The sequence below is a fragment of the Pagrus pagrus genome (genome assembly GCF_965226575.1).
Source record: "Pagrus pagrus genome assembly, chromosome: 3".
Lineage (NCBI taxonomy): Eukaryota > Metazoa > Chordata > Actinopteri > Spariformes > Sparidae > Pagrus > Pagrus pagrus.
In genome coordinates this window covers 16,683,730-16,695,855 of record NC_140187.1, presented here as the reverse complement: position 1 = coordinate 16,695,855, position 12,126 = coordinate 16,683,730, and the positions used below count along the sequence as shown (strand labels likewise).

The 12,126-nt window shown below is 41.7% G+C and overlaps 2 protein-coding genes across 4 annotated transcripts in view; both read right to left on the bottom strand.

Moving 5' to 3' along the window:
* Nucleotides 1-1,941, bottom strand: part of LOC311255375 (sodium- and chloride-dependent GABA transporter 2-like) — a gene marked incomplete at its 5' end in the record, with an annotated part of 25,070 nt that extends 23,129 nt beyond the window's left edge. Inside the window, one exon of the mRNA XM_084349794.1 lies at nt 1,858-1,941. Within this exon, the coding sequence (XP_084205920.1) occupies nt 1,858-1,941 (84 nt within the window). The remainder of the gene's footprint in view (nt 1-1,857) is intronic.
* Nucleotides 1,784-12,126, bottom strand: frs3 (fibroblast growth factor receptor substrate 3). Of its 3 annotated transcripts, none has more exons than XM_084349798.1 (7): nt 12,071-12,126; nt 7,316-7,441; nt 7,123-7,211; nt 6,780-6,966; nt 5,434-5,595; nt 3,388-3,509; nt 1,784-3,296 (listed from the first exon to the last, which is right to left on the bottom strand). In XM_084349798.1, the coding sequence occupies exons 3-7, from the start codon at nt 7,186-7,188 to the stop codon at nt 1,977-1,979; spliced, it is 1,857 nt and encodes a 618-aa protein (XP_084205924.1). In that variant the 5' UTR covers nt 7,189-7,211; nt 7,316-7,441; nt 12,071-12,126; the 3' UTR covers nt 1,784-1,976. The 3 variants fall into 3 exon arrangements, with proteins under 3 accessions (XP_084205924.1, XP_084205923.1, XP_084205922.1); XM_084349797.1 differs by lacking the exon at nt 12,071-12,126 and adding an exon at nt 10,394-10,693; XM_084349796.1 differs by lacking the exon at nt 12,071-12,126 and adding an exon at nt 9,200-9,489.

The following is a 12,126-nucleotide window of genomic DNA, read 5'->3' as shown; positions in this document are numbered from 1 at the left end:
GCCAAACATTCTCTGAAATGGTACCTTGTATTTCTACTGCTCAGAAATAATCTCAGAAGAACACAACAAAGCTACTTCTATTAGCAATTAACGATATGGTAAGATCTGACATCGCATAGGTTCAAGCACATAATGTTTTTGTTTTGAGTAGCTGTAGTTGACACAGGCTACTGTTAGTATGTACATGTAGCAGCATAAAACCACCCTAACTGTGATTATCAGACTACAAGATTACCATTCTTATATCTCACTCCGAAATGGCTGTCGATGTGGCTGAGGTGGAATGTGCAGATTTTGTCGATTAAATTTCTACTTGTCCTTAAAAAGTTGGATTCTGTTTTTTTTTTTTTTTTTAGGTTTGTCTCCCGTCCGAGCATCTCTGTCCTATAGTTTTCTACAAATCCTATTGGCACGTTTGATTTTAATTCATCATACAGTTTGCAATTAAGTTTTGGCACTTAAAATATAAATACAGTCTTTCTTTCTTTCTTTTTTTTTTTTTTTTTAAATATAATTAAGCACAGTTTTAACAGTAACACACCAGTGTCCAGTGATAATTTGAGGTGAAACTTTGGTCTCCATATTACCAACTGGATTACAAAAACGCTGGTCATCACATGGAAAACAAAAATAATTACAATTTCTTTTTTAAAAGGAATGAATAAATAAATAACGAAATAAATAAATAAATATCTGACTGAGAAGGTTGATAAATAGCCTCACAACAATCTTCACTGCATGACTTTGCGACAAACTTGATTTCCCCTTGAACACAGACCATTCACACCTGATAACTAACAAATGATAGATTCAGCACATTTTTATGTGAGGTTATAGCTTAATGCCACTATTTGAGGTTGTTGATGTCTCCATCAAAACATGTAAATAAATTCTATCTACAACGCTGACTAAGAATTAAATATTTGGCCCCCTGCTTTTGGTGAAAGGACACAGTCGAACCTGTGGCTCCAGTGGAGTGGGAGTAGAGACAAAGAGCGCTTCAGTGGCCCAGGGTCAAAAGTGCAATGTGACAAGCGTAAACCACGTGGACCTCCTGCAGGTCTGGGATGATATGCAGGAGGTGTGATCAAAGATGATATGCTACTTTTTCATTTGCTGCATGTGGACAGGAGGGAGCCAAAAGCTCGTTTTTAATCCATGTGTGCTACTTTTACCATCATTCAGTGTAGTATAGTTTCTCTAAATTTCACCAACATTCCTGTTCATGTAATCTTTTTTTCTTGGATTGGACGACACCATTCCTAAAATATGATAAAATACAATTCCATAGGATTGTGTGCAAAATGCTCTATAGGCATAAAATAACAAATAATGGTCTCTTCTACCAGCCACAATATTAGATTTAGATGCTTGTGATGAGGTATGAATATTGGCCAGTATCTTGGAACCATTAACCTTCCTTCATGCCAACAACTACTCTACTTCTTCTGTATCTAGAGTCCCATTTTTGACTCACATATTATTTGTGTAAAAATACATATGGATGTAGAATAAGTAAATGATAGGAACAATTGTATTTGTGAGTGAAGATGGGTCTATGAATTAAAGTTTGCTAATCCAGTATGGCAATGACTGCTTCCACTGAGGTCTCTGCTCTAAGTCTCGCTAAGCATAAAATCATACATATACTGTATATATATTATTTTATGCTTATATATATAAATATCCATATATCCAGCAAACATACTTGCAGTAGTAAAAACTGCCAATTTCTCCAGAGAGCTTCACACCACATATCTAATAAATAACACAGAATAAAATGGCAAATTCTCCTCAGAGATTTCTCATTTCCTTTTATATGCACAGATAGGTTTCAGTAAGTTTCTAATTAGGTACCTGTACTGTATTATTCAGCCCGACAGTCGAATGGATGGATGACAGTGAAGGGTCCAGTGTGCTAAGATGAGGATAAGCCTTCATCTGTCTTCGTCGCTCCTCTTCAGTTCGAACACTGTTTACAGAGGCAGGTCTGTGCTGTTGTGGCGAGTCTTTCTGGAAGTCCCATCATCCCTGGGCAGAGCTTTCTGCAGGTTGGACATGGCAGCGGTCTTCTTTAGGTCAATGACTGCGTAGCATTCACTGCGCCGGGGTGCCTGTGGGCCACATTTTTTGGGTGGTAGGCGCTGGTGCTGTGGCTGGGTTTGGGCACCCCCACTGCTGAGGGCTTGGCAGGGAGGTTCTCCCTCTAGGTCCACCTGGATGTAATTCAGCTGCCGCGATGGAGGCATGTGGCCGTGCTCACAGCCTCCGACCCCTGACCTCGATCGTCTGCCTAAATCAAAGCTAAATATTCGCCCCCCTCTGTCTGGCTGACATGGCCTTGGGTGCGGGGGACAGGCGTGTCGGAGCCGAGGCTGGACCTGCTCTGTGTTGACATAGTTCTGCAGGGCATCTCTGTGGATCCCCCGACCATCCTGGTGGTACCCGTTGGGTGTCCCAGGGCCTTCTGAGAACTCATACTCATCAAAGTCTTCCTCTTCTTCCTCGTATTCCTCCTCATCCTGCTCGTCGTCTTCCTCTTCCTGCTCGTCATCCCGCTGCAGAGCGCTGTACTCCCACACTGGCGGCAGAGAGGGCAAGTTCTCATAGTTAAGCAGAGCTGTCCGGCGATGACCCCCGCCCATGCCCCTCTCGCAGCCGTAGCCCTGCGGGGGTAGGGATGATGGGCCGTGGGGATGCGGGTGCAGGAGGGAGTGGGTGTGACTGTCCCCAGTGCTGCTGCTGCTGCTCGAACCCACAGACTGCGACACACTGCTGGGACTCAGCCTCTGCTTCCGGCCGCTCCTCAGCCCGTTGATGTTCTCGTAGGTGAGTTCGCCGCTCTGGCAGCTGTCTGCGTGCTCGAGGCCCGGGTGTCGGTGAGGGTGGTGATGGAAATGGTGATAGGAGTGAGAGTTGCACAGGTGCATGGAGGACTCATCTCCTTCCGTCTCTGAACCTGTTGCACCCTCTACTGGCTGAAGGTTGTGAGGATTGTGCCCATGCCTCTCCCGCTCTCTCTCCCTCTCTCTCTCCAGCAGATGACGCTGTGCCGGAGTGGGGCCCAGCATGAATTTGACCTCCTGCGAGGACGGCTGTAAGAACACCTGAGGATCGTTATGCTCCTCCAGGGGACAGCACCGCAGGTTGGACTGCGGATTTCCTTGGCCCCCGACAGGCATGGCTCCCCGTGTTGTTTCAGGGAAAGTGCTGGGTCGCACCTCGGGCAGGGAGTGCACACAGTGACGCATAGAGAGATCCCCCTCCATACTAACAGTATTTACATAGGTGTGGGTCTGTCAGGGAAAATATAAACAGGGTCAAATTGTGAACTGGCACAAATACAATAGCACAGATACTATAATGAGTAGCATGGGTAAATTTTACCTGGTCTTCCAAACCCATGAGGCTATGTCCATGATCATCAGCAAGAGAGGGTTGGGAGGAATCACCTCTGATTGGATAACCGGGATATCCATTGGGGAAAGCCTGGACAGGGAACGCTGGAGCTGCGAACATATTTATGTGACATTATCAAGACGAGATTGAATTTGTTATCAAGAGAAGCCCTGATTCAGTGAGCTCAACATGTGTTACGAATAGTATCAAGCTTAAAGAAGGGGAAAGGGAATCGTAACATTAGACTATATATTGTCTTAGATTTTGGATATATTAATATCGTTATGGCATCAGTGTGGTCATTTCCTGATTATTTTCTGAACTAACCAAACTGTTGTACTTGTTGTTATACTCGCTTTTCCCCACGGAGTCATTGTATCCACATTACTAATGATTATTTATCACAAATATCACTGTGTTTATAGCTTGTGAAAATACTAATAAGCCACATCACTCCAACAGAACCAATCACAATGCTTGTTTACAATAACTTCCAGGTAGAAAACATTTGGATCACACAAGAGCTTACGTAAGAGCTTAATTATCTTTTTTCATGGCGTTATAAGTATATACATCTAATTCATCTAAAATGCATGTTTGACGCTTTTGTTTCTCATTATTACAACACTTTCACTAATCTTAGTGTGAGAACTTATTTACCTGTTCGGCCAAAGATTAAAGAATATTACATCTTAAGTTTACCCCAAACAAGCAGTTAGTCTGAGGTGTTGCTATTGGGTAGATATCAAAGACACTAGCAAAGCAACACAAACAAAATTAGAATCCCATCCTGTTCCTGTACAGTTCTGTAGTTTTCCCAAAAAGGTTTGGCACAATCGTCTGTTTCTATTTTATTTGTCTGCTGACTGTCAACAAGAATATGATGCCAAATAAAAAGAGATACATCGACACCAAAGCAACTGTTTTAAGAGGTACCACAACCACCACCACCTTCATCCAGAGCAACAGAAACAACCCAGCATACTGAAATTGGCTAGCTAATTTCTGTTACATTCTGCTTGAAAGATACAAAAGATGCTGTATTGTAGGCCACTGGACTTTCAGTTTCTTGAATACGTTTCACCTCTCATTCAAGAGGCTTCCTCAGTTCTAACTAACAGGAGGGGAGTGGGCAGGCTTTTAAACTGTAACTTAAACTGAAACAAGTCCAGTTGCCTACCATGACCTGGATGACTGAGAACCTTCATCAACATACAAAAACTGGTTAAGCCAGATGATATGAGGGTTTAATACCAAGGTACAACATCACCAGTTTAATCACAAGACTATTCAATCACTTACTCTGTATGTCACAAAAATGGCTAAAGAGTACAATATGTCATTTGACTCTTTCAAATTACAAAGCACTAGACAGATACTGCAGACTGTCCCACCAGCAGGGGGTGTTGCTCATTCTTTAAACCTTAATTTGAGGAACAAATCACTTACAACGTCCTAGTGTTATTTGTTCATAATCATATTAACCTGGTCCCATTACATTTTAGTGACAGTATTACAATACAGTCATTATCGCAGCATTATCTTGATATTATATGAAATATAACAACCACTTTAATATGCAAAATGACATGATTAATCCTTAAATTCATCGCTTCCCTCAAATAGTCATATTGGGGTTCACTGTCTTACCCAAGCCAAAATAAAATTCAACTTACTATTCATCAAACAAGCCATGACACACATTATCTCAATTCAAGAATTCTGTCATAATACAATGTTTATGAGGGCACTTAAAACATAATCGTAAGTTTTCTGCCTGCCATATACCATATATTCCTTGACCATATAAAGTGGAAGTCCATGGCTGCAGCCTGTCTAAAGCTCCACTTGGTGTTATTTGAATACCTTTGTACCTGTGACTCACTGGAGTTAATTTAACCTGCATCTAATAATACCTTACAAATTCTGCTAATTTTACTGCTGTATTGCTGCATCCAAGTTCTACAATTAGTCTTAAGTGTATAATTAGCAGGACTCCTACTGTGTGTGTGAGCGTGTGGTGTTGTGACTCACTGTTGGGAGTCTGTGGCGTGCGAGACATCTCCATCTCTGGTGTGTGACCACTGCGACTCATCATCATCGACTCCTCCACCACGTTGATGCTGTTACATTGCATCAGCTCCTGAAGCAGATTGAAGATCTCTTCTGCCCGAGAACACTTGAATGCAAAGATTCCTAAGTAAACAAGCAAAATAACGACATTGTTAGGCTAGTCACAGATAACACAATGAAAACATAAGGAACTCCATGGCTAAGGAATAAATGGGTGATGGGCTTTAGGTTTACAACACTGTAACCTATTTTGTCCTTTTACCCCCTAAAAAGGTTCTTCTTGCTAAAGTTTTACCTCTGCCAAGGAGGCTATGTTTTCACCTGTGTCCATTTGCTTGTTGGTTTGTCAGCAGGATTACACAAAAACTACTGAACTGATTTACACAAAACTTGGATGGAGGGTGGGTATCTGCCCAGAATAGATCACATTATCTTTTGGTGTAGATCCAGGAAGTTTTTTTCATTGCAAGATTTGATTTGTGTTTGACATTTTTCCATTCTTGTTTGTTGTTGAAAAAAAAAACAGGCATATAAAGGTGGCTGGTATCTATGAGTGCGTACAAAAGGGGACTGTTGGGCCTTGGTGGAGGTATTCGCTCTACTGAGTGCTATTCAAGTTGAGATCAGCACTAACAGTTAATGGAGTCTTTTCTGGGCCGAGACCCATCCTCCATCCAAGTTTCCTGTAAATCCGTTTAGTAGTTTGTGTGTAATCCTGCTGACTAACCAACAACTGGTGAAAACCTAACCTCCTTGGTGGGAGTAACAAACTTGGCATGCAGGTGAGGAATGTTTTCCGTTGTACCTACTGCACAGAAGGAAACAAAATAAGAAACAGACAAGGAGAAAAGAGGTGACGAGGTTTTATAAATATGCCACTACATCTTCAGCTGGAGCTTCATCAAACTGATCCACCATGGCTAGTCTTGTTTTTCGTGCTATAGCTCCCGCAGCCTGCAACGCTCATACCGCAGCTCTCACTTCGGTTGCGTTGCGATTTTTTTAAGTGACACACTCCAGAACGGGAAATCAATCTTGTGTAGCTTGAAGTATCTGCGTCGCGTTGGCTTACATGTGTATATGAAATTCAGGCATCACTAATTTTATTGTTAACACCTGTGGTTTTCCAACTGTGACGTGTCAAAATGTCTTCAGTGAAAAAAGTCTAGTAAGTAAAACCACTCCAATGTTTAAAATAGTATTTAAAAAAGAAGTTGTAAATGGTAGATGGTTATATGTATTGAATATATAACATAATCATCATGACTCTCCAGCTGTGTCACTGAAGCAGAGAAGATGTTGCTCACCCTGCCCCGTCTGACAGCGACGGCCGCTCTCAAAAGAGAACAGGTTGGAGTCATAGCCGTAGCGTCGCAGGCAGAGATATGGCCACCGGATGGCGTCCCTCTTACGTGTGTGAAGAATGAGCTCGGTCTGGGTGAGCTCCATGATCCCAGAGCCCAGCTCGTTGCCCTCATCATCCACATTGGTGACCTAGGACAAGGAGATAAAACGTGTAGATTATTGAAATAAACTGTAAAATACATTTGTTTACTGAATCATAACAACACATGGAAACAAACAGTGCAAGTGGTGGTGACAAACAGGTGGTTAACAGACAAAAATAAAGTTATTTTTATTATTACTGACCTTAAATTTGGTGAGATGGTTGTCTCGGATGGGGTCTCTGTACAGACAGCTCCAACAGCTCCCCATAGCTTCAGCAGGCCAGCTGAAACCTGTCAAAGAAACGAACATCATCAGCCTTTTCCATTTACAATATCAGCAATGTCATACCCGGCTCTCACAAAATAGCACTGAACGACACAGACAAACTTCTTACTCAGTCCAGGCCATCAGTGTGAAGGGATTTACGTCTCAATCCCAGGATCTTCTGCTGGGCATCGTCGTCACAAGCCAGCTTGTTTGTTGGACTGCCATCTTCAAGAGAAGCATGGTGCTCCCCCCCCTGAAACCATGAACAACATCAGGTTTAGACCGAAACACTTGTGCGTCAAATACCAAATATAAATTGAGCTTGCTTTAGCAGAAATGTATATGGATTCAGGGCATCCTGCTGGCCTAGACACGCTGAACCTGTTGCATGTCATCAGTCTTCTTTCTCGCCTCACCTCTCTACTATTTACTTCCAATCAACTATACATTAAGACCATTTAAAATCATTATTATCAAACATTTAACATTATGACTATTTAGCGACAAAGATACAGTGAAAGTTGCATGTTTTTGAGCTTTTCCCTGTCTGTCAACACAATGAAATATCTCCTGTGTGTAACTAAACGATGGAGTAAATTTGTTTATTCCCTGATGCACAGATTCGACACACCAAATCAGTACCAGCACCAGTACTTTCCTCACTTATTGTGTATCGACCATGACATAACCAATCCACATTAAATCCAATTTCTTGAATCATTTTATTCTCTATTCACCATGGGACACCGACTAAGTTTTAGTCCCACAACAACCCCCGTGTTGCCATAAATAGCACAGCAGTCCCCTTCACTCACTCACATATACTAGCCACCTACAGCAAATACGCCTGATTTTTTCATCAAGATCCATGCATTATCCCCTGTGAAATCAACCAACACACTGAAGAAAGTTTTAAAACATTCCTGGAGTTAATGGGGTCTACTCTAGTACATAAACCATCCTCTGTCAATGTTTCACGGGAATATGTTTCAGTAGTTTTTGTGTAATTCTGCTGACATACCAACCAACCAACCAACAAACAAATCCTTGGCAGAAGTAAATAACAATCTATTGCCACAGAGAAGAAGCTGGTAGTTTGTGGACATTTGAGTCTTGAGACTATTATGTCCCACATCTCCTATGCACAATATTGAAAATGCAAAACAATACAAGAATAATATACTTCTACAGTGAGTTTCCTGTAACGTTACTACCGGAAATCACAAGCTAAACGTCAATATAGGCCAGATGTGGCATCTTATAACCAGGACTGGAAAAATAACACTGAACAAATACACAAAACAACCTTACACGTCTGTGATCTGAGCTTGTACTCAACACAAAACAGGCTGAAAATGCCTCCTGGTTTTTTTCCCACATCTGCACCAGTGATCATCCTGTGATTTGTGCTCCTTGTCACCCTCACACAGCCTCCAAACACATTTCACATCAACACCGCCGCATTATGTGTGCTCTAACCTGGGCCTCCACATCTGACTGGAGATGCCAGGCTGGACTCACACACACACACACACACACACACACACACACATACACACACACTCTCACTCTCTCTCTCTCACACACACACACCACAATCACAGCTACCTTGAGTCTTAATAAGCCAGCAGGCTAAAGAGGTCGGCTACGTTACACACTTGTCACACAGCTTGTTATTGAATGGGCCCCTCCATCTGGGCTATTTACAGCAGAAAACCCACCACAGCCTTTTCTCTTTCCTTTCCTTTCCTTTTTTTTTTTTTTTTTGCTCAATTAGCCAAGCCGACGCAGAGCCCCAAAAACAAGCCGACAGCGAGGCTTCATCTGCCCCATCTATGTGCAGCAGAGACCTCGGCACAGCCATGCTACCATGAAACACAGCACACTGACACTAAATGCACAACGACACGGTTCAATGAGCATTTGCTCCCATTGGTGTGAGGATACAATAGCGTGAGCACATAGCAGTCAACGGGTAAGTGGTGAACGACAGCGATGGTTTGCTACTCACATGTCTGGCACGGATTTTTTTTTTTTTTTTTTATATTAGCCCTAATGCGAAATGAGCATTGAGACTGCAATTAGTTATCGGCGGCGGCTGCTGCTGCTGCTGGTAGCGGGATGTGGCACTTGCACGGCAGAGACGCGGGTAAAAGATGCAGTGGGAGCAGTAAAAATGTTGTTATTTTTTCCTCCTATTACGCCCCCCTACTGCAGCACGGGCCTCTGGCTGTATGACATTTCCCAAGCAGCTGGGGTGAGAGTTCACCGCCAGACAACGAGGCTGAAAGGAGCGACAAGAAGGTAAGAAACGCTGGAGGACCAGAGAAGGAAGGTGTGCCTGTCTGACGGACGGACGGACGGACCGGGAGGAGGGGCAAAAAACCCACCGAGCTGAGAGGGAAGAGCATCTCTACCGTCACTTCACTGAGAATATTACCCTTAAAGTTTTTATTTTTAATGTGTTATTATTATTTTTTTTTAGGAACACGTGATGATGACTTTGTTTTTAATTTAACACTTTCTCTCCCAAAAGTCCCTACTCTTTAAAAAGATGTGTCTTGCTTTTCATTATTATTAACTTAACTCTCTACATGCTGTTTTTATGTTCCTCTGCTAAAGTGGGAAAGTTTCTCTCTGCTAACCTTAGAAGATAAATACACTAATTTACTTTGTCACTGGGAGTCAGATGAGAAGACTGATACCGCTTTAATTCTGTAAATATGAAACAACCGTCAGCAGGTAGTTAGCTTAGCTTAGCATAAAGACTGGAAACAGGGGGAAACAGCTAGCCTAGCTCTGTCTAAAGGTAACAAAATCCAACTTCCAGCAATTTGGAAGCTCTTACTCGTTATATCTAGTATTTTGTACAAAAAACAAAGTTTAAAATTGACTATTGGATGTTTTACAGTGGTTTATGTGCGGGACTAGTTGCCAGACAACCAGTAGAGGAAGGCTAGTTTTAGGCTGTGTCCGAAATAACTCCCTCATTTACTCCTCGCTATATTATAGGTACTCCATAAATTACTCAGTATTCAGCAGTAAATTGAGATTTTGTACACTAAATAATAAACATAATTCTGCTTCATCACTGACAGCAAGTCACATACTGGTATTTTTTGCATATTTAACATGCAGCACATTTGACACCAAAAGGCTGTCTTCACATTCATCTGCTAAAGTGGGAAAGTTTCTCTGTGCTCACCTTAAAAGAAAAGTTCCACGTTTATGAAAATACACTAATTCACTTTCTTGTTGGGAGTCAGATGAGAATATTGATACCACTTTCATGTCTCTATTGTATAAATGTATAAAGCAACAGCCAGGAGGTAGTTAGCTTTGCTTAGCATAAAGACTGAAAACGGGGAAACAGCTAGCCTAGCTCTGTCCAAAGGTAACAAAATCTGCCTTCCAGCAACTCTAAAGCTGACTTACTCCTTGTATCTAGATTGTTTAATCTGTTCAATAAAGTTTAAAAATGACAATTGGATGTTTTACAGGGGTTTATGTGCTGGACTAGTTGCCAGGCAACCAGCAGAGGAAGTTAATGTAGGCTCAGTTTTAGGCTGTGTCCGAAATAACTCCCTCATTCACTCCTCGCCATATTATAGGTACTCCATAAATTACTCAGTAGTGAGCCGTAAATTGAGATTTTGGACACTCAATGATAATCATCATAATTCTGTTTAGTCTCTGACAGCAAGTCATATATGGTAATTTTTGCATCTATTTTTGTTTCATTGTGGAATTTTTGAGGTCACAATATAGAGGGTTGAGTTTATGTCTGCTTGAGTTTACACACAAGCGGACAGTAAATATAGTGCACTGTCGGTGCAGGAGGACACCATTAACGTTTAAATATCGCGTTGTCACAAGTACAAACCTTGCATAGTTGTACATTTTCTTCCTTGATACGCTGTAATTTGGTAGAACGAAAGTAGTTCCTTCATAAAACTGCTCACAACAAGGACTGTGGATTATCACGAAACAAACCCATTAAACCCATTAAACCTCCAAACAGCTCATAAATCTTGAGGATCCCACCTTTAAATACTTCTAGAAAATATTGTTTCTAATGACCTCAAGTGACATCACTTTTGGTGCACCTCTGTCTACACCTAGAGGTTTTTAAAATTGTTTTAACGGCGCTGTCTAGTTGGTAGAATGATGGATTATAAAGTTTTAAAGCAGGTAAGCTGTTGTTTCCTATATACAGAGTGGTAATTACAGCCATGAGCTGATACATATCAGGTGTTTGTCGTGTGGTGTATGTGATCGATGGAAATGTGCTGGCACTGTCAGTACTGGGCTATTTGTGTATGAAAATGCATAAAAGTACCATAAAACTCAATGGCGGCCACCACATCATTCATGAATACATAAGTGATCCCTCTTTAACAGCTGTTTCAGCATAAGTTTGCGATATGTAAGAATTTGCGTTTAAAACTTTCAAAAATTATCAGAGCCACTATTGAAATTAGCATGCTAACCAGCTAGGCCTTAGATGATAGTCCGATGGTAAACAACAACACCCCCCCAGCTTACTTGCTAACAGAAGCTACAGTTAGCAGCAGTTAGCAGCTATGTCTGGAGTTGTTTATGAACTTAGCAGGTGGCCAAATCTTACACACGGCACCTTTAAAACAATTTCATTCATGATTTAATGTGAGTAACGAGGTCCACATGTTGACATGTAGATGCACCCTCTGTGAGCCACACAACCATGAGAGGTACCAATATGTTACTAGGCATCTGATTATTAAGGCATTCATGGCTGATTCATGTTTTGTTTTTTTGTTTTTTTAAATGAAGTTAAATGTCTTCAGAAGCTCGATTATTGTAGAAGCTACTTGTAACAAGACAATGTTGACATGTTTCTCACGTTTTTAGCGGAAGTGGAACTCGCTATGAGAGGGGTGGGGAACTATCTTGACGGCG